This window comes from Schistocerca cancellata, chromosome 4 (assembly GCF_023864275.1).
Source record: "Schistocerca cancellata isolate TAMUIC-IGC-003103 chromosome 4, iqSchCanc2.1, whole genome shotgun sequence".
Classification (NCBI taxonomy): domain Eukaryota; kingdom Metazoa; phylum Arthropoda; class Insecta; order Orthoptera; family Acrididae; genus Schistocerca; species Schistocerca cancellata.
The window spans coordinates 596,319,334-596,341,103 of NC_064629.1; the positions used below are offsets into that span (position 1 = coordinate 596,319,334).

General features: G+C 41.1%; 1 protein-coding gene across 3 annotated transcripts in view; it reads left to right on the forward strand.

Annotated features, from left to right (window-relative positions):
- LOC126185152 (segment polarity protein dishevelled homolog DVL-3) overlaps positions 1-21,770 on the forward strand; it is a 138,750-nt gene that overhangs the window by 4,777 nt on the left and 112,203 nt on the right. For all 3 annotated transcript variants that reach the window (XM_049927999.1, XM_049928000.1, XM_049927998.1), the window contains exons 3-4: positions 1,817-1,923; positions 13,651-13,736. In XM_049927999.1, coding sequence (XP_049783956.1) covers positions 1,817-1,923; positions 13,651-13,736 — 193 coding nt within the window. The remainder of the gene's footprint in view (positions 1-1,816; positions 1,924-13,650; positions 13,737-21,770) is intronic.

Below are 21,770 nucleotides of genomic sequence, written 5' to 3' on the forward strand. Positions count from 1 at the left end.
GCCAAGGAAAACTGTATCCTCTATGGGCTATGATTTTAAAATGTACCAGAATGAATTTCATTATGTGTGGACTAGTAAACACAATTGACAAAAGAGGGTATTACATTATTTTTTATGAAAAAATGAAGCGTCAAAATTAAAGTGGCCAGTGGTTTATTTAGATGAACCATGCATTCACCCATACAATACTGAATAAATGTTGCAAAATGACAGTGTGTTAAAGACTATTGGCAAACAACAGTGCCAGGCAACATTTGATTGTGGGTACAAAGTTTCATTTTTGTTCACTTCTGCTCTCTGAATATCATGTAGAAATGGTCAGATAAAATCAAAAATATGTGGAGAAAAGGTAAGCCAAAATTTTGCCATTAATTAAGGAGTGTCAGCCTTCTTCTTTTTATCCCATTGACAAACTTTTGTTAGAAAAGGCTCGCTTGCAACTAATGCTGTTCCATTGAGACCTAAATGCTGTAGAACTCGTATGGAATCTTGCAAAGGATGAGACCAGTAGTTGTAAAACATCAGTCATCTGAAGCTGAAAAAAATATTTCCTGATGGTTTTGCTGCTAATAAATAGTACGTCTTGCCTTGCCTGATGCAGGTCTTTCAACGCAATGCTGATTCAGTGATTTGCATATCAGTCTTGTTGCTTTTATACCCAAAAAAAAAACTTTTTAGTTCACCTCACAGGGCTGAGGAGAGCTCCTTCGACCTTTTCAACAAAGAAAACATTGAGGTGGTCCTGAGGAACAAGACCTAGGACTTCAGCATTACTAGCCAAAAATGCTTACCTTCAGAACATACCATTAGTTTTCTTTTGATACTTTGTTATTAAGTGTTACTGCTATGACATCAGAAGAATAGAAAGGCCATGTATCGTGCCAAAAAAAGTCTGTGGTTACAATGGAGGAAACACTTGGATGGGCAGGAAAGCTGAAAATATAACAATCAGCCAGCATAGATTAGAACAGAGTGTCTGCTGTTATCTGGAACTTAAACAGCAGATTACAAATAGAGAGACACAGCTGTGGAAAACTGCAGTAGTTGCAAGGAAGGTAGTTTTACGGATTCTGGAAGCGAACTTTGTGAGCAGCCAACGCGAGAGACACTGTTAACCCTGGTACTGTTCTTTTTGCAAATGGGAACTCCATTCAGTGGCACATAAAGGTGTGTAGTATGGGACAGTGCTTCACTTGTAAGAGCACTGGAATGTTTGCTAGTACTGCCTCCCCTTTTTGCTTCTCGTGCTGCCACCCTGGCTAGGTAACCAGTTTGGCTTGCCGAGTAATAATTAGCAACTGGTTTTATCATCATTATCCAACATGACAGCTTTTAGGCCTTATGCTCCTTGACCATTTTCTACACCCCCCCCCCCCCCCCCACCCCCTCGCCAGTATAAGCGGCGCTTCAGTCTGGAACCGCGTGACCGCTGTGGTTGCAGGTTCGAATCCTGCCTCAGGCATGGATGTGTGTGATGTCCTTAGGTTAGTTAGGTTTAAGTAGTTCTAAGTTCTAGGGGACTGATGACCACAGATGTTAAGTCCCATAGTGCTCAGAGCCATTTGAACCATTTTAGAAAATACTGATCAGAGAAATGAATGAAACGTTGAGAGGCAGGGGTAAAAACGATAAATGTTGTAAGGAAAGTGACTTTAGAGTAGTAACAAATAAGATTGTTCCATAAGCTAGTGTTAGATTTTCAGTAATTGTTTTTATTGCGTATAGTACAACACGTTTGCATGTAGACTTGTATACATGATTTCAGATGTTTGGCATATGTAAAAGTTTTATTTCAGTGTTGTTCTTGTTCCTGTAGCTGGTGTCTGCCGAGGGTAGTAACATTTCTGATGGAACCTCTCAGTGCACTGAAAGTGTTGCCCCATCAGACATCAAAGTTCCTTTGGAAAGATCAGCTGACATCCAGTGAGTAAATGCACTTCAAATACATATATATATATTTGGGTCGACAGAAGCGTCCGATCCCACGCGTTGGCTTTGACCCGTGACGTAAGGGTGTTGTCGTGTGTGACGTCATGACGGCGCGGAGTTTGGTTTGAGTGTGGCTGTCTCCAGTTCTGTTTTATCTTATTTTGTTTACTTTTCTGATCTGTTCATTCTATCTCGTGAGATTTTTTTTTTTTTTTTTTTTTTAAATTTAAAAACGCTTATTACTTATTTTAATTATCTGTTTTCTCCAATTTCTGTTTTAGTTTATTATATTTATCTTTCTGATCTGTTCGTTCTATCCCATGAGATTTTTAAAAAAAAAAAAAGACAAAAAACACTAATCAGCTACTGAAGCATCTTTATCTTCTATGGGTTGCAGGGGTTACGACCCTTGGGGAGGTGGGTGGGTATTCATGCACGGCTGTCTTCACTTACACGTTGTAGCTACGCAAGGCGTCTAAATTTGTTTATATTTAGTTTGCCCCCCACCCAAAACACCCCATTTCCCACTCTTGTCCCGTTAGTGTCATTAGGCTTCTTGTGGAAAGTGTGTGTGTTTTTGTTTCTGCCATATTTGTGACGTCATGGGTCAAAGCAGACGGGCAGGATCGGACGCTTCCGTATTTCCATATATTTAATATAAAACAAAACTTCATGATGTGTGATTGGTGCCATTAACTGCTGACATGTAAATAGGCACTGACAGTCCTTAAAATTTTTTGCGACTTGATAAATGGTTCGTAATGTTGTTCTTAACAAGATAAAGCCAATGTCTCTCATTTGTAAATTTACTTTAGCACATTGAGGGATATTGGCTGAGATTGATGAGATGATAGTGACTTCTTTTGTTTTCAGGATTTATTGTGTCCATTCATAAAATGTACACTCACATTGCTTGTGAGATGTACTGATGTTCAAGGAAAGAGACTATAAAGTTAACATTATTAAACATGACCAATAGAAACTTTCAACATATTCTTTTACTAGTAACAGTATTATCATTGGGTGTAATTACCGTGATTTTAGAATACCCATGTGCTGTTACTTGTAACAATAGTGAAACAAAAATAATAGTTGTATCAATGGTAATTGGCGAGTAAAAAAAAAATGAGTGCTCACTAACATTTTGACATGTTTTCTTGCCAACAGAGTAAATGAACTAAGATTATTAATTACAAACCTGAAGTCCACTATGGGCACCATCAAATATTAGATGCTGAGTTTCCACATGTTTATTAATTCAGCATACGACATGTAAATCTAAGTAATAATTTTGTACATGTCCCATTGTGGTGTGGTGTGTAATAGTGCTGTCATAACTCTGCTTTATTGATATTGTGTTTATCCTACCAAACAGTATTAGGACAGTCTGTGCAACTTTGTCTTTGACTCGCTCATTATTGTCAAGCCACCTCGGCTGGGCACACAGCTTAAATTCCCTTCTCGTAATTGTGATACTAGATTCTAGAAAGATCTACACTACAATTTTTATAGATACTTCTCTGGGCTGGTATCTTACTATACCTACAGCCTTGCACATGTACCATTAGGTTAATTTTATTTATTTATTCGTGTATCCAGGCATCACTTTACAATGAAATCGGATTTGTCGTTATAATACAGTGACAAAATAGACATACTCGCTGTCATATTTGTATGTTTATTAACTTCTATACCATTGGTCTTTTTAACAACCAGAATTTGGTTAATACATGTGGTATTGAGAAATTTTTGTGTTGTGCAGTTTTGTGAACAACAGGTAGCAAAATATATATTTCATTATACCATTATACAAATATGAGACTTCATTCTGTTTTGTTAAATGTTTTGGCATTTCCTGTGAAGAATTTGTCATAAAATTTCACATTCAGAACTACAATCCATCTAATATTAAGTAAAATTAAGGGAAAAGTGTCACATAGCTCAGGCCGTAGACATTTTTTTAGAACTTCAATTTCTGAGAGATGTTTCTGTATTGTGCATAGTACATCTGGAAACAGATGTGTGACTTCATTATGTAATAAGACATAAATGTTCTGCAATTGGTGTAATTGTGTACATGCTGCTTACTAGCTTTTGTTTTACTCACAATACCTTGTTTCATCTTTTTCCCTTTACATTAAAATCATGTCTAGTTCATGGATTAAAATTATAGTGACAGTTTAAAGGCACTGTTTCCCTTTAATGATATTTGTAGCAGTTGCTCACCCATGAGTGATTCAGTCTTTCCTATTGAGCAAGCAAGACTGGTATCTATTACATGTGGGTGGCAAAGTTTTACAAAGGGCCATCGGTGCTCTTACCTTGAAGTGTATGTTGGTAACCAACTCCTGCTGCAAGCAATGGTAGGAAACTCAGGTGACAGAATAGTTGATCATGATAACCAGTAACAACGATATTTCAATTTTAATCGCCGGAGAAGCCTGTACAGCATTTTGACATAACATTCTTTAGCGTAGTACATATCATTGTGCAATGCAACTGAGATTTTGCAGAAAAACACTTACATGCACAAGCACATAATAAATGATTTAACACAAGTGTTATCATTATTATATTCTTGCAGATGTGGTCAATCCACGCAACTAAATAAGACTGTATTTTTGTTCTACATGCATTTCACTTCTTATGACCTTTTGTTTAGTTACTTGGTTGGACCACATCCTCAAAAAAAATAATATGGAAACAACTAAGGAATATCAGAAAATATAAAAATGGTAAAAACACCAGAGTTATATTAAAATGAACACATCGCACAAGGGCTTGTACACTGGTGATGCATACCCCATAAAATGCATAAATAAATTCTGCTGCACCACATATATATTCAGATAAATAGCTGCCAAAAAGTTTTTTGCCCTGTCTATTTACATGCAGTGATCTTATTGTCGACCAAGCGCCTTCGATACTGTTTCTGTTTGCACCTGTTTCAAGTTCTTTAAATGTCACTCTGTAATTAATAGTGAAGTGCTTGGAATCTTCATCATTCAGACTTTTGTATTACCTAAAACTGTTGGAAATTTCTGTGGTTCCTGGTAGTATGCACTCTTTGATTACACTCGGCAGCTCCTTCTTTCAGTGTCTTTGGAACAACTCTGAAAAAACACTTGTGAGTCCCTCTTTAGAGTCCTCTGAATATCTACCTTCCTCTTTTTTTAGTGTCTTTGCCAACTCTTCTCCTTTGAAACATTGCAGTGTTGATTTTGACAATAACTCTTTCACCACCAAGTTTCTCACTTTCCTTAAAATACATTTCTGTGCACACATGTGTGCAGAAGCTTCTCTAGTCTGCAACTGTCTTCTCAGATAATTGCAGCTCAGCAGGAATAAAAAAAAGCTCCAGCAGCTTTTCATCCATGGAAATGTTAATTGCAAATTATATGCAAGACTTAACTTGCTTCCCTCAGAGCAAGAATTTTTGCGAATGTTGTAACTCACTCAGTAACCACTCCTTTTGCAGCTCTACTGCACCCCATCTGTACTTTTCGTATGAGAAATAAGATTCATATCTCCACCACACTTCAGATGTATTCCGTGTGACATTAACCACTTGATATCATTTCCTTTGTGTTCCTTAAGGGCAAGGTCCATGTGACAGTGTTTTTTGGAGGCCACAGCTCAAAACTCAAAGTGATAACACCAAAAATGCAGCATGAACATCTATGGTTGCCTTCTAAGGTGATGAAAGACTGACAAAGTTGGCTCAGAAAATTAAAAGTTAGCGTATTTACTCGAATCTAAGCCGCACTTTTTTCCGGTTTTTGTAATCCAAAAAACCGCCTGTGGCTTAGAATCGAGTGCAAAGCAAGCGGAAGTTCTGAAAAATGTTGGTAGGTGCTGCCACAACTAACTTCAGCCAACGAATATATGTAGCGCTACACAGGCATGCTTTGCAGGCACAAAGATAAATACTGGCGCCAATACCTCTGCATCAGTAAATAAATTAAAAAAAGAAAAAGGTGGAAGACGAGCTTTTTTTTCTCCGCCCCAAGTTTCGACCACTGCATTTTCATACATTATCCAACGAAGTAAATGAAAATTCCGTATTGTTCATCTTCAAATGTAGCAGCATTTCAGTGTATTACGAAAATCTGACTGGCAAGATTGTGATGTTTGTCAATACAGCGTACTCTATGTTATGAATTTTTTCCTACCTGTGAGAAGAGATTGTTGCTGATAGGAACTTTTATGAATTGTGAATCACATGCAGTATTCTCTTCACCATAAGAATAATACGAATATAAACGTTATGCCATGTATTCTTTTGTGTTTGCTGCTGTCTCATTTAAATCCAGTCTGCATAATAAACTACGAAACTAGAGTGAGACAACAGCAAATGCGGAAGAATACAAATATCGTGTCATGTGTATATTTGTATTATTCTTATGCCTAATAGTGATACAGTCAGAAATCAAGCACGGCAATTGACTAGATTTTTAAATCTAAGATGACTCTAATTTCTGTGCAGAGTGTAATGTACTAAAGAGGCGTCTGCTAAGATTTTCAAACGGAGAAAAATTTTCGCCAAAATCTCATTCAGAACATCTTCTCATACACAGTCTATTATTTGGTTCTTGTTGATCATTATCAAAGAAAGCAGCAGTGTAAGTAACAACAAATAGCAGTCTCTTGCCGTTGTTTCGCTAATGAGACGATTCCTCGCCCTTTTTTTTTAATTGTAAGCGGCAGTAGCGCGCACAAAAGCAAGCCATGCCGCGAGCGGTGACAGGTCGTAAACATACATTATCAGAATGCGACAAACAATGCACGACACAGTACAGTAATGCATTTTCAGCTTAAAGTGACGCAAACACCTATAACAAAGAAAACGGAACTTATCAGATCAAAGGAAAATAAGCAATAAATTCAAACCAGACAAAGCACTTGAAAGAGGAAGGGTACCCGTATAAATACGGATGGAGCGCCTGATGCATAGCAATGGCTACCTGGTAAAGCTTAACTGCTAAGCTTAAGACTCGAACCAAACTACTGTAGCTGTATCGTCGTTCATTCGACCTAAATTGTGTCTCATATTGAAAAGGACCAACTTTGTTCCGATTTGGAGGTGCGGCCTAAAAGTTTTCTCTCCCCTTGAATTTAGAGTCTCAAATTTCAGGTGCGGCTTAGATTCGGGATTTTTTTTTTTACATCGAGTCACATTTTTCAGGTGTGGCTTAGATTCAAGTAAATACGGTAATACACTCCTGGAAATTGAAATAATAACACCGTGAATTCATTGTCCCAGGAAGGGGAAACTTTATTGACACATTCCTGGGGTCAGATACATCACATGATCACACTGACAGAACCACAGGCACATAGACACAGACAACAGAGCATGCACAATGTCGGCACTAGTACAGTGTATATCCACCTTTCGCAGCAATGCAGGCTGCTATTCTCCCATGGAGACGATCATAGAGATGCTGGATGTAGTCCTGTGGAACGGCTTGCCATGCCATTTCCACCTGGCGCCTCAGTTGGACCAGCGTTCGTGCTGGACGTGCAGACCGCGTGAGACGACGCTTCATCCAGTCCCAAACATGCTCAGTGGGGGACAGATCCGGAGATCTTGCTGGCCAGGGTAGTTGACTTACACCTTCTAGAGCACGTTGGGTGGCACAGGATACATGCGGACGTGCATTGTCCTGTTGGAACAGCAAGTTCCCTTGCCGGTCTAGGAATGGTAGAACGATGGGTTCGATGACGGTTTGGACGTACCGTGCACTATTCAGTGTCCCCTCGACGATCACCAGTGGTGTACGGCCAGTGTAGGAGATCGCTCCCCACACCATGATGCCGGGTGTGGGCCCTGTGTGCCTCGGTCGTATGCAGTCCTGATTGTGGCGCTCACCTGCACGGCGCCAAACACGCATACGACCATCATTGGCACCAAGGCAGAAGCGACTCTCATCGCTGAAGACGACACGTCTCCATTCGTCCCTCCATTCACGCCTGTCGCGACACCACTGGAGGCGGGCTGCACAATGTTGGGGCGTGAGCGGAAGACGGCCTAACGGTGTGCGGGACCGTAGCCCAGCTTCATGGAGACGGTTGCGAATGGTCCTCGCCGATACCCCAGGAGCAACAGTGTCCCTAATTTGCTGGGAAGTGGCGGTGCGGTCCCCTACGGCACTGCGTAGGATCCTACGGTCTTGGCGTGCATCCGTGCGTCGCTGCGGTCTGGTCCCAGGTCGACGGGCACGTGCACCTTCCGCCGACCACTGGCGACAACATCGATGTACTGTGGAGACCTCACGCCCCACGTGTTGAGCAATTCGGCGGTACGTCCACCCGGCCTCCCGCATGCCCACTATACGCCCTCGCTCAAAGTCCGTCAACTGCACATACGGTTCACGTCCACGCTGTCGCGGCATGCTACCAGTGTTAAAGACTGCGATGGAGCTCCGTATGCCATGGCAAACTGGCTGACACTGACGGCGGCGTTGCACAAATGCTGCGCAGCTAGCGCCATTCGACGGCCAACACCGCGGTTCCTGGTGTGTCCGCTGTGCCGAGCATGTGATCATTGCTTGTACAGCCCTCTCGCAGTGTCCGGAGCAAGTATGGTGGGTCTGACACACCGGTGTCAATGTGTTCTTTTTTCCATTTCCAGGAGTGTATCTGTAAAAATACACACACTTTCAGTAGAATCTTTGCTTGGGTTGCTAGGATGTAACCCCCATGAGACAGCCTCATTCCCTTTCGATCTTTTTTGTGATCAGAAGGATCTATGCAGCACATAAGGAATTTATTAATGGAACTTAAATTAAAACCTATTTATCACTGCAAATAGTGTGACAGGTTGAGAGACATCACACTTACATAGACCTTGGACTATGCTACAGGTCATTCTGGGACCTCCACCTGCATTTCGTATTCACATTCGTTGACTTCGTCAACTCATAACCTGTTGCCTTCCAGTGTGACCTAGACTTTGGGCTACAGCACAGATTGGTCTGTGACCACAGCCAGTGTTTTTGGTTTCACAGTCATTGACTTCACCAAATCCCAACCAAACTGTTACCTTTCAACCTAACCTAGACCTCGGACCATTCGTGATGTCATAGAAATCCCAGCCATTTTGCAATAGTGGGAAATAAACAAATGACTGTCCATTTGACAGGATTATTTCTGACAGTCTGTCATCAATATCAGAATTGCGTATTTTATACAAATTACTTGAGATCAGTCTGTATCAAAACAAAAATTTCCATAATTTAGACAGATCCCATAATAATTACTTCGACATAAAAATTGCCAAACTGCTACCTACATCTATAATAGAAATGCCAAGATGAAGTGAAATTAGAAAAGACCACCCATATTGTGAGTAATATTTCAGCACACATGTTTGTAGATATATGAATAATAGAAATGCCAATATGTGGCAATAGCAAAAGCTGAAGAAAAGGCCATCTGCACAACATGAGTAATTCATTTGTGTCTGTCACCACAAGTAAAAGTACATATTTCGTATCAATTAAATAGTATCAGCCTGTCACCACTACAGGTATTCTTTAGTTTGTATGTATTCATTAATATCTATTTCAATATAAAATTGTTAAAGTCATACAGATCAACAGAAATGCCCAGAAGGAATCTTTATTTATTTCATAACCATTAATATCCAGCCAGACCAGTATTTGAAGAAATAATTTGAGTAATTCATATTTTCTGGAAACCGCTTATAATTTGCTCTGCAAACAGTTGCCTCCAATTAGCTGCCACCAACCACAAAAGCACAGGCGTTGCCAACATTTGTGCTACACTGCAAACAAGAGCAGTGTGTGGACGACACACAGTAATGTTTGCTCATGTGGACTATTGACATGTGGCAATTGTCATTTGGAACGGAACAATTATTTTCAGGGGGAAAAAAAAAAGGTTTTCTCTCGGAATCAAAGTTCAAGAGGGGAGTATCTCCCCAGAGTTTCACAAATTTCATTATATGTGTAACTATTTGCTGACTGATACTGTATCTGCAAGGAAAGAAAGGCTCATCTATTTGGAGGTGGTCAAACATATTTAAGAGGGGACAGAGTAACAACTGAAAAAAAGCTTCCCATGGTTTCCATGAAAGGCCAATTAACTTGGGTTATTTGTAAACAGGTGACTGGGCACCTGTTCAAATTCAAGAAATGTGCTGCTTCTTGCAACATAATGGCTGGTTATAATTAAACTGGCAGTATTTCAAGTGCTGCAGTGTTGGCTGTATACATTGCAGAATGCTGAAACATCGTAGAGAGGGTCATTAATCAGTGTGCTTGTGGAGTACGCTGAAAATAATAATAGTTCCACTTTTTGCCACCAGGTGAAGATAATGGCACTGTAGGCATTCAGAACATTACATGTTTCCTGCTTTGACATCAGTGTGTGCTGTTTGTCATTCGGCAACATGTGTTGATTTCTTTAGTGAAATGACAGTTGTGTAAAAAGTTAAGAAGGTTGAAGTTTTCCATCAAAACACATTAGCTATTGAGAAGAAAGACCATGCTTTGGTGGTAAAATTGTTTTGTCAGAACGGCAGCAATAGCAGTACCGCATTGCAGGAATATTGCTGACAGAAACAGCTGCAGAGAGGCCCCGTGTCAATAAATGGGCTAAAGAATATGATCAGGAAGTCTGAAGAAACAAGTGAATTAGGTGGTGCAGTAGGGAGAGAGAAGCGGCACATTCCCATTGCATTTGTTGATGAAGTTGATTTAGCTATAACCAGATGTGCAGCACATACCTCAAATTCTGCTGCCAGTGCTCGAGCTGCATCACAAGAATTCTCTCCCCCGTGGTCAGTAGTTCCCAAGAGCTTTCAGCAAACTTTACACTGGTATCCCCACAAGATTCAAAATGTGCACCAAATGAAACTGCAAGATAGGCTACAACACAGTGACTTTGCCCTATGTTTTTTGGCATGCGTGGAAATGGATGACAGGTGGCTGGAGAATATTCTCTGGACAGGCGAGGCACATTTTACTCTGCACAGTGCAGTGGATTATACAGAACTTTCATGTGTGGAGTTCTACTCCACAACATGTGCAGGAACATCCACTGCACTCAGCTTATGCGACTGTGTGGTGTGGTTTCACAGGCTCCTTCGTTCTTCGTCCATTTTTCGTAGAGGAGATGACAGCTTGTGGTCCTGTTAGGTGTACAGTGGCATCTGCACATTATTAAGGACCTCCTTGTGCAACACGTGAGTCCAGCTTTGCAAGAACACAACTGTGTCAACACTACTATTCTCGTGCAAAATGGGGAAACACCGCATGTTGCTTGCCAGGCGAAAGATTTGCTTCAAGAAATCTTTGGTAATAACCACTTCATCTCTGGGCAATTTCAACATGCGTGTCTTTCCAAATCCCCCAACCCAAATCCATTTGACTTCTGATTGTGGGGATATCTGAAAGATCGTGTCCATCAGGGATGTATCTGGGCACCTCCTGATCGGAAGGATAGCTTATGACAACATATTGCCCTGATTACAGTGAATATGCTGTGAGCAACTGTTGACCATGCCATGTTAACGGATGCAGCAAATTGCCGAGTAAGGAGACCATTTTGAACTTGTGTTGTAACTTGTAACCACGTCTTAATACATGTGTCAGAACCACTGTTGCTATGTGTTTGATCGTTCCTCCCCTTTTCCTGCATTCACATCGCATTCCAACTGCTTACAGTACCATATTTTCACTCGGTAGCAGAAAGTGGAACTATTACATTTTTCAGTATACTCCGCAGGGAAGGGTCATACTTGGGAGTTTCAGCATCCTGTGATGTATGCAGCCCACACTGCCACACTTGGAACACCATCAGTATAATTATAACCATCCAGTATCTCACATAATAAACGTGAGAGGAAAATTGGAGAAATTTGTGTGTGCAAAGAGGAATACTAACAATCTCACTTGCCTCAAACCATCAGTGAATAGAACAGAAAGGACAGAAATGATTCTGCTACACCATATATTCTCTGCCACAAGCTATAAGATGGCCTGTGAAATACAGATGTATATATAGCTCTTAAACTGGAGTAGGTAGGTTTATATATAATACTGGTACTACCTGTCCTCCACAATTCAATGTACTGGAATATGAAAGCAAATGTAGGTAATCCAGTAAGCATGTTTAAGCTCTTATTACCTTTGAGTACACATGCAATATTGCATATGATGATTGTTACTTGTTTCTTAATTTGCTATGTATAATTGTCTGCCAGCCCCCCCCCCCCCCCCCCCTTTCCACTTAGTGGCGAATGCTTGAAAAATGTATGCACTTGTGATTGTATATAGGATAGCAGTGGGAAGTATTGTGATAACTGACTACTTGGCATTCTTGGGTTAATGACTCACGTAAATGCAGGTTTTCTGGCAGATCCCTCAATTAACTGAGGCCAATATTTCAGCAGTCCACCCAGTCATCATCATCTGTGGAATAGCAAATCATTCACACTGCCCAGTACAGATAAGTGGAACACATTAGTCATCCAAAATACCAGGCCACTTGGATCATCGGGGACAGATATGTGGACCACCTTCATCATACAAGATTACAATAATCTGAGAAATCACTGGTGGTGAAGCACTGATTAACTGAGGGACATTACATGAAATATGATGAAACACAAACTGTTGCTGCATTTCTAATTATTAGGACCCGGTGCTTAAAGAGTTTATTGACAATAGTTTGGTTGAGAATTCTAATAATAGAAGCAGAGGTTCTCCATGGTGTTATGATATTGGGGAGCACTGCTAGCATGGAATTTGGTGTGTGTTCAGAGTCCTTTGTTTGGTCTGAAGGTGGTGGCTGGCGTATGGCATTCTGTTGGTGAGCTACAGCACTGTTTAATCAGAGCATGGTGATGAGGTGGGCCACTAAAATATGTTTAGTTAAATACAGAAGAATAAAAATGTCATAACTAGTGGGATCCCTTCTTAGAAAACTGTTTGCTTGTAAAATTGAATAATACATTAAAAGAAACAAAAAAAGTAATTTTTTTTAAAAAAAATCTGGAAAGATAAACTATAAGAAGAAACTACAGAGTGTACATAAAGTCCAGGAACACTTTCAATTATTTATTGCACAAGAACTAAACATTGTACAGATGTCATACATATTGCATTTTGAAGAGAAACAATGAAGGTTTTTTGATATGCAAACCATGAGTGACCCTGTAGACGTCAATATGGTAATCGAATTCTTGCCGTACCTGTCACAGCATGCCATCATCGACTGTGGCAGTCGCTTTCCATATTCTCTCCTGGAGCTCTGCTACATTATGTGGTAGAGACGGTACATACACCAGGTATTCAACGTGTCACCACAGGAAAAAGTCACACGGAGTGAGATCTGGTGATCAGGGAGGCCATTTCGAACTCCAACACACAGAAAGCTGTCTCCGTACCTGAACTCGCTATGTTTGCGACTAGTGCTGACTATTGGCAAATTAAATTACCAAACTATGCTGTGGCATTATACATGGTGGGGGGGGGGGAGACCTTTCAGGTTTTCTCTTCAAAATGACATATGTATAATATCTGTACAATGTTCGCTTCTTTTGCAGTAAATAATTGAAAGTGTTCCTGGATCTTATGCACACCCTGTATTTGTACCTCTTTTCTTTCTTTCTCCACTGTGTAGGTAGCATTGTTCATTTGCAGTAGTATCATTAGCGAGAACAGTTGTTGATGACAGACACCTCATTTTCAGTATCATTAACCCAGTTCATGGTGGGAGAACCAACATAGAAGACACTACGTGCACAGAAACAGAGTCCATCATTAGCTCCAGACAAGGTATGTACATCAACTTAAACCAACATAAGTTCTTTCAGTGTGGACCTCGTAAGAAGTTCAATAAAGTTACAAATTTGAAAGTAGTTTATATACAAACATGAAACCATTTTACATTATGTAATTTGTTTCATAGTTTTCTGTGATACATATTTAAGAGCAAACATGATGTGTGTGCAAACAGCAGCATTGTGCTCTTAGGGAGAGAAGTTACAGAGGATGGGCCATGGTATGAGACACTTCTCCTACATTTTGATGAAACTGTGATGGCGATACCTGACACAGTTGTCACAGTGTGTGCACAAAAAATACAGGCAAAGGCAGAAATTCTCAGTGCATTTTTGTAAAATGGGATTTGCATAGTTTTGGAGTATGTGGTTTTCATTGGTGATAGTGTGAAAATTACAAAGTGTGATTGTGTTTCATTTTTAGAAATGAATAGTTTATTAGAAAGGAAAAAAGTTAATGTTGCCTTATCTTGCTTATTTCACCACAGACTGCTGAAGGAAAACATTCAGGAAGGCTTAAATGTAATACTGTCATTAAATTACTGAAGAACTGATACAGAAATTTAAGTATTACTTTATAGGAGCTTGTTTTTCTTGTTGAAGTTTTCTTTTTATTTGTGAAGATTGGAATACCTATCGTACAATGTTCCCACCTTTTCCTCTACAGTAAGATTTCGTCATATTTCTTAAGCTTGTGGAACAATTAGTCATAGATGTAATAACCATTTCATTAGCAATAAAGCACAAAGAAAATACTATGAAATTTGAATCTGGCACCATGGGCTATAAACTCTTTCAAAAATTGCAACTATGTAGAAGAAATAGATGAAGCATTGAGTTGTCGAGACACGACTGAGAATGTTACTTTTTCTAAGCTTTAGTACGAATCCTCCTTCGGAGCTATCAGAAAAGAGAGATGCAGAATCATTTGTCTGCCGAAAGGGCAATGCGTGAACCCTTAGATGATAACACTAGATGTGTCACAAGACTTAAAATAAATTCTATTCATATGTGAAGACTGTCAGTGGCACCAAAGCTACTATCCAGACACTCTTGGGTGGCACAGGAAACGAAACCAAGGTTAGGAAAGCAAAATCTATAAATCTGGACTCAGTTTTCAGATGTTTCTTAACAAAGGAAACTCTGGGAGCAATGTCCCAGTTTAATTCTCATATCACTGGAAGCATGAACATTACAGATACTAGGGTCAGTGGCACAGAGAAATACCCAAAATCACTAAAATTGAACAAATGTCCACTCTCTCTCTCTCTCTCTCTCTCTCTCTCTCTCTCACACACACACACACACACACACACACACACACACACACACCCGCGCGCGCGACACCCTCAAAGCAATGACTCAAGGCAGCCAGATGGATAGAGTATTTCTTGACTTACGAAAAACATGATTACTGTCAATTGTTTGATGGTATTATTCTCAAGTGATTTTTGTGATTGGATTAAGGAGTTCTTGATAGGGAGGATACAGCATGTTACGAGGGTCGTTTGAAAAGTTCTTGGAATGGAATAGAAAAAACTTTTTTTTTTCCAATTTAGTCTCCTTGTAGATTAATGCACTTGGTCCAATGACATCCCAGTGCCTTGATCCCATCTCAAAAATGAGTTTCATCCAGGCCTGCAAAATAGTTTTCAAATCCGGCCATCAATTCTTCGTTTGAAGTGAATCATCGTCCACCAAGAAAAATTTTCAGCTTTGGGAAGAGATGGAAGTCTGACAGACTTCAGGTGAATAAGGCAGGTTTGGCAACAATTCAACCATAGTTCATGTAATTTTGTCATGCCGACTGCACACGTGTGCAGGCACGTGTCAAGTGTCGCAGCACCTATCTTATAGATAATTTTTTCATTTCCAATTCTTCAGTTAAAATGTGATAAACCCTTTCATATGACATCTGGCAAGTGTGAGCAATTTCACGCACTTTCAATCGCCAGTCCTCTGTGACCATTTTGTGCACTTTTGCAATGATCTCTGGAGTAGTGACACATCTTGACACAACATTGTGCGGATCATCATCTAAGCTCTCATGAAGAAATTTAAATTCATCTGTCCACTTGGCAACAGTTGAATATGAAGGAGCAGAGTCTCCCAGTTTATTCTGGAAATTGACATGAATTTTCTTTGCTGTCATACCTTTCTTTATGAAGTGCTGAATCACTGCTCGAATCTCGATTGTTTTTCCATCTTTGCAAATCACTACACTGGAACAACAGTAGAGCCACGTCACTGCCACAGCTCTCTTCCAAGAGCACTGACGGGGCACGTTTTTACAGACAACAGTCCAATAAATATCACATGAACAACTCATTACGCTAGTGCTGACCTCGTGGTGATTCAGAGAACTTTTCAAGCTACCCTCGTGTTTTGGATGAAGAGTCACAAATAGAGGTAGAATTGGCTACAGTAGTACCCCTACGAAGTGTACTGGGACCCTTGCTGTTCACGTTGTATATTAACATCTTGCTAGACAATATTAATTGTAACCTTAGATTTTAGTAGATGAAACATATATCTATAATGAAGTGTTATCTGAGAAAAACTGTACAAATAGTCAGTTAGACTGTGATATGTTTCCAAGTGATGCAAAGATTGGCAATTTGCTTTAAATATTCAGAAACGAAAACTTGTGCACATCAGGAAATGAAAGAATGTAATATTCTATAACTACAGTTTTGATGATAATGTACTGAAAGTTCTAGGTGAGAATTACGAATTATTTAGGAATAAAGCAGACGACTCGCAAAAAAGGCAGAATCGCTGCGTCGTCAAGAGTTACACAAACAAAAGGTACAGGTCTCTGCTAGCTTTCGAAATGAAATTCCTTTTTCAAGCTTGTAGGAAGAACATGTGCACATGCATGTGCCGCCCCCCCCCCCCCCACCCCCACCCCACACACACACCTGTCTTCCTACATTGTGCTTAGTCGACTGCCATCACTTTCCTGGGCCCTGATGACTGTACTGGGGTGGGGTGAGAGATGGCGAGGTGGGAGGCAGGCAGGGGGTTGGTGGGAAGTGTCTGCAGTGGGACTGGAGTTGGAGGTGCTGAATGGGTGGATTGGGCAGGTCTTTTACCTGGGTCTTCTGTAAGGGTATGTTCCCTGTTGCAGGGAATTGGGGCTGGGAGTGGCATAGGGATGGACTAGGATGTTGTGAAGGTTGGGTTGGTAGCTGAACACTACTTTGAGAGGGAATGGAAGTATCTTGGGCAGGATGTCCCTCATTTCAGGGCATGATGATAGATAATCAAAGCCCTGACGAAGGACGTGGTTCAGTCATTCCAGTCCCAGGTGGTATTGGGTTAGAAGGTGTTCATTAGCTTCTTCATGGTTGGTTCTTGGGATGTATGGGAGGATCAGGTGTGTGGAGGGGGTTATGGCATGGGAGATCTGTTTGTGTATTAGGTCTGGAGGCTATTGCCATCTGCGAAGGCCTTTGTGAGGCGTTCTGCATAAGGGGCAAGGGAGTTCTCATCACTGCAGATGCGTCTGCTGTGGGTTGCCAGACTGTATGGGAGGCATTTTTGGGTGTGGAATGGGTGGCAGCCGTCAAATTGCAGGTACTGTTGGTGATTGATGGGTTTGCTGTGGACAGATGTGTGGATGGAGCCATCTGAGAGGAGGAGATCGACATCCAGAAAGATGGCACAATGGGTGGAGGGTTTGAGGAGGATCAGGTGAAGTGGATGGGAGAGAAGGTGTTGAGATTTTGGAGGAATGCGGATAGGGTAACAGCAATGAGGATAAGGTGTCCTGGATTTGGGTCCAGATTATAAAGATCTCATCAACAAACCTGGATCAGACCAGGGTTTGGGATTTTGGGAAGCAAGGAATGTTTCCTCTAGGTGGCCCATGAAGTTGGCATAGGAGGGTGCCATGCAGGTGGCCATGGCTGTGCCATGAATTCGCTTGTATACCTTCCCTTCAAAGTTGAAGTGGTTATGGGTTAGGATGTAGTTGGTTAGGTGTACAAGGAATGAGGTGGTGGGTTTGGAATCTGCAGCGTGTTGGGAGAGGAAGTGTTCCATCATGGCAAGGCCATAAGCATGTGGGATATTGGTGTTTAAGGAGGTTGCATATACAGTGATGAGTAGGGTCCTGGGAGGTAACGTTGTGGGGATGGTGGAGAGCTGGAGCAGGACGTGGTTGGTATTTTTAATGTGGGAGGCTAGGTTTAGGATAATTGGCTGCAGATGTTGGTCAACAAGGGCGAGATTCTCTCAATAGGGACACTATAACCAGCTACAGTGGGGCATCCAGGATTGTTAGGTTTGTGGATTTTGAGGGGCCATGTAGAAGGTGGATGTGTGGGTTGTTGTTGAGGTGAGTAGGGAGATGGATTCAGGGGAGAGGCTCTGGGAAGGGCCTATGGATTTCAGCAGGGATTGGAAGTTATATTGGACTACTGGGAAGGGCTCACTTTGGCAGAGTTTGTAGGTGGAGGTGTTGGACAACTGGCAGAGGCCCCCTGCAGGTGGTCACTTCGTTCCATCACAACAGTGGTGGAACTTTTGTTTGCCAGAAGGATGATCAGGTCAGGATACGTTTTTAGGTTTTGTAGGGCAGTCCTTTCTTCTGCTAAAGGGTTGTGCTTGTAGAGAGACCTGGAGAAGGATGGTGATGCCAGGTTGGAAGTTAGGATTTCGTGAAAGGTGACCAGGGGTGGTTAGGTGGGAGGGTTACGGTTGGATGGTGGTATGAATTGGGACAGGCAGGGTTTGATGTTATGATTGGATTGGCTTTGGTTGGAGGGGTTGGTGGCAAAGAAGTGTTTCCACTGTAGAGAGTGGGAGAGAAGGTCTTTGACAAGCCCATCATGGTTCAACCTAGGAGTAGGGCTGAATGTAAGGCCTTTGGATAGGACTGAAACTTCTCTGGGGCTGAAGATTTTGGTGGAGAGGTTAACAACAGTGTTCTGGGATTTTTTCATTCTAGATTGCGTGGAGTGTTGTTAGGTGATTTTGGAGGATGTGGTACGCTGAAAAGGTCAGCTAGGCAGTGTCTCGGTGCTGCAAAGGGTTGACAAAGAGGAACACTGGGAATAGGGTTGTGGTTGGATAGTGGTGCCCCAAGGCAGATCTAGAATTTCAGCAGGCTGGATAACTTGTGGAGGTGGTGTTTGGAATGTTCCTCTAGGTGTTGTAGTGTCAGGTTTTCAATTTGGGTGATGAGGTGTAGGTAGTGGGGATTGCATAGTTACAATATTTTGTGGAGGGAGTGAAGGTGTTTCAGGGGTGCCATGGACAGATGTCTTTGTAGTATCAGGTTTGTGAGAAAAGGGGACTGGTGGAATCTGAAAAGGTGGAGGTCGACTATCCCACGAAGTCCTACTTATAAAGTTTCAAGAATCAGCATTAAGTGAGGAATCTAGGAATAATAGTGGTATATGTGCAGTCTAACTTGAAACCCTAGGTGAGGAACGGTGAGAGGTGAGGAGTAGAGTAAACTGTTTGTGGTTGAACCCAGCATCTCCCACAAATAGAGTCAAGTGACTCTATTTAAGACTATTTAAGACTAGTATTGCACATTTTGAATTGAATGAATACTTCAGATTGCAACAGATGGACATCACTTTGAAGAAGATTCATTGTGTAACACAGAAATTTCATAACATATTATGAAGTCATTCGTTAAGATAGTTGTGATTAAAAATAAGATTTTTTGTTATGCGGATGTAATTCTAGTGTAACAATGTTCCATTGTTACAATTCATGAAAGAAAAGATGACTGAACAATTCCTGGTGCTGCTACACACTGGGACTTACTCTCAAATTCTTTCCCCTTTTTCTTTTCTGTTGCTGTATCCATACATTAAGAAATAGGTACAAAATTCCCTTGAACATAAACTGTTTTAGTCTCCACATCATAAAATTTTGTAGCTGTGTTAAACGTGTTCATTGTGTTGTATTTGTCATTCACCTGTGCTGGGTAAATTGCCATTTCCAAACAGCCTCCTTAAGACTAAAGTCATAGTGCCACATATTTCCATCCCATATTAAACTGAAAATTATGTAGCTTTAAACTTTGTGGCCATGGAGCCCCAATAAAAGATTACCATTCCTGTTCTGCATTCTGCTTGATATCATCAAAGTCAGAGAGAGGAGAAACGTCTTCAAAGAAGATATAGTCTGACAGTGCTGTAGAGGAATAAATGTTGTTGTTGTTATGGTCTTCAGTCCTGAGACTGGTTTGATGCAGCTCTCCATGCTACTCTATCCTGTGCAAGCTTCTTCATCTCCCAGTACCTACTGCAACCTACATCCTTCTGAATCTGCTTAGTGTATTCATCTCTTGGTCTCCCCCTACGATTTTTACCCTCCACGCTGCCCTTCAATACTAAATTGGTGATCCCTTGATGCCTCAGAACATGTCCTACCAACCGATCCCTTCTTCTGGTCAAGTTGTGCCACAAACTTCTCTTCTCCCCAATCCTATTCAATACTTCCTCATTAGTTATGTGATCTACCCATCTAATCTTCAGCATTCTTCTGTAGCACCACATTTCGAAAGCTTCTATTCTCTTCTTGTCCAAACTATTTATCGTCCATGTTTCACTTCCATACATGGCTACACTCCATACAAATACTTTCAGAAATGACTTCCTGACACTTAAATCTATACTCGATGTTAACAAATTTCTCTTCTTCAGAAACGCTTTCCTTGCCATTGCCAGTCTACATTTTATATCCTCTCTACTTCGACCATCATCAGTTATTTTGCTCCCCAAATAGCAAAACTCCTTTACTACTTTAAGTGTCTCATTTCCTAATCTAATACCCTCAACATCACCCGACTTAATTCGACTACATTCCATTATCCTCGTTTTGCTTTTGTTGATGTTCATCTTATATCCTCCCTTCAAGACACCATCCATTCCATTCAACTGCTCTTCCAAGTCCTTTGCTGTCTCTGACAGAATTACAATGTCATCGGCGAACCTCAACGTTTTTATTTCTTCTCCATGGATTTTAATACCTACTCCGAATTTTTCTTTTGTTTCCTTTACTGCTTGCTCAATATACAGATTGAATAACATCGGGGAGAGGCTACAACCCTGTCTTACTCCCTTCCCAACCACTGCTTCCCTTTCATGTCCCTCGACTCTTATAACTGCCATCTGGTTTCTGTACAAATTGTAAATAGCCTTTCGCGCCCTGTATTTTACCCCTGCCACCTTTAGAATTTGAAAGAGAGTATTCCAGTCAACATTGTCAAAAGCTTTCTCTAAGTCTACAAATGCTAGAAACGTAGGTTTGCCTTTCCTTAATCTTTCTTCTAAGATAAGTCGTAAGGTCAGTATTGCCTCACGTGTTCCAACATTTCTATGGAATCCAAACTGATCTTCCCCGAGGTCGGCTTCTACCAGTTTTTCCATTCGTCTGTAAAGAATTCGTGTTAGTATTTTGCAGCTGTGGCTTATTAAACTGATTGTTCGGTAATTTTCACATCTGTCAACCCCCCCCCCCATGAACCATGGACCTTGCCGTTGGTGGGGAGGCTTGCGTGCCTCAGCGATACAGATAGCTGTACCGTAGGTACAACCACAACAGAGGGGTATCTGTTGAGAGGCCAGACAAACGTGTGGTTCCTGAAAAGGGGCAGCAGCCTTTTCCGTAGTTGCAAGGGCAACAGTCTGGATGATTGACTGATCTGGCCTTGTAATAATAACCAAAACGGCCTTGCTGTGCTGGTACTGCGAACGGCTGAAAGCAAGGGGAAACTACGGCCGTAATTTTTCCCGAGGGCATGCACCTTTACTGTATGATTAAATGATGATGGCGTCCTCTTGGGTAAAATATTCCGGAGGAATAAATATCTTCATAGAATTGAACAGGAAAGGCATTCATTAATGAGTAAATAGGTAAGTATGTAGGTATTCTTCTTGCAGAACATTGTATTTAATCAACACCAAATTTCAAGTAAATGGAATGGCAATGATACTGTTGGTCCCAAGTATTCATCTTAATATGGGTAAAATAATGGCACTGCAGTTATTTGCTTTTTAAATTC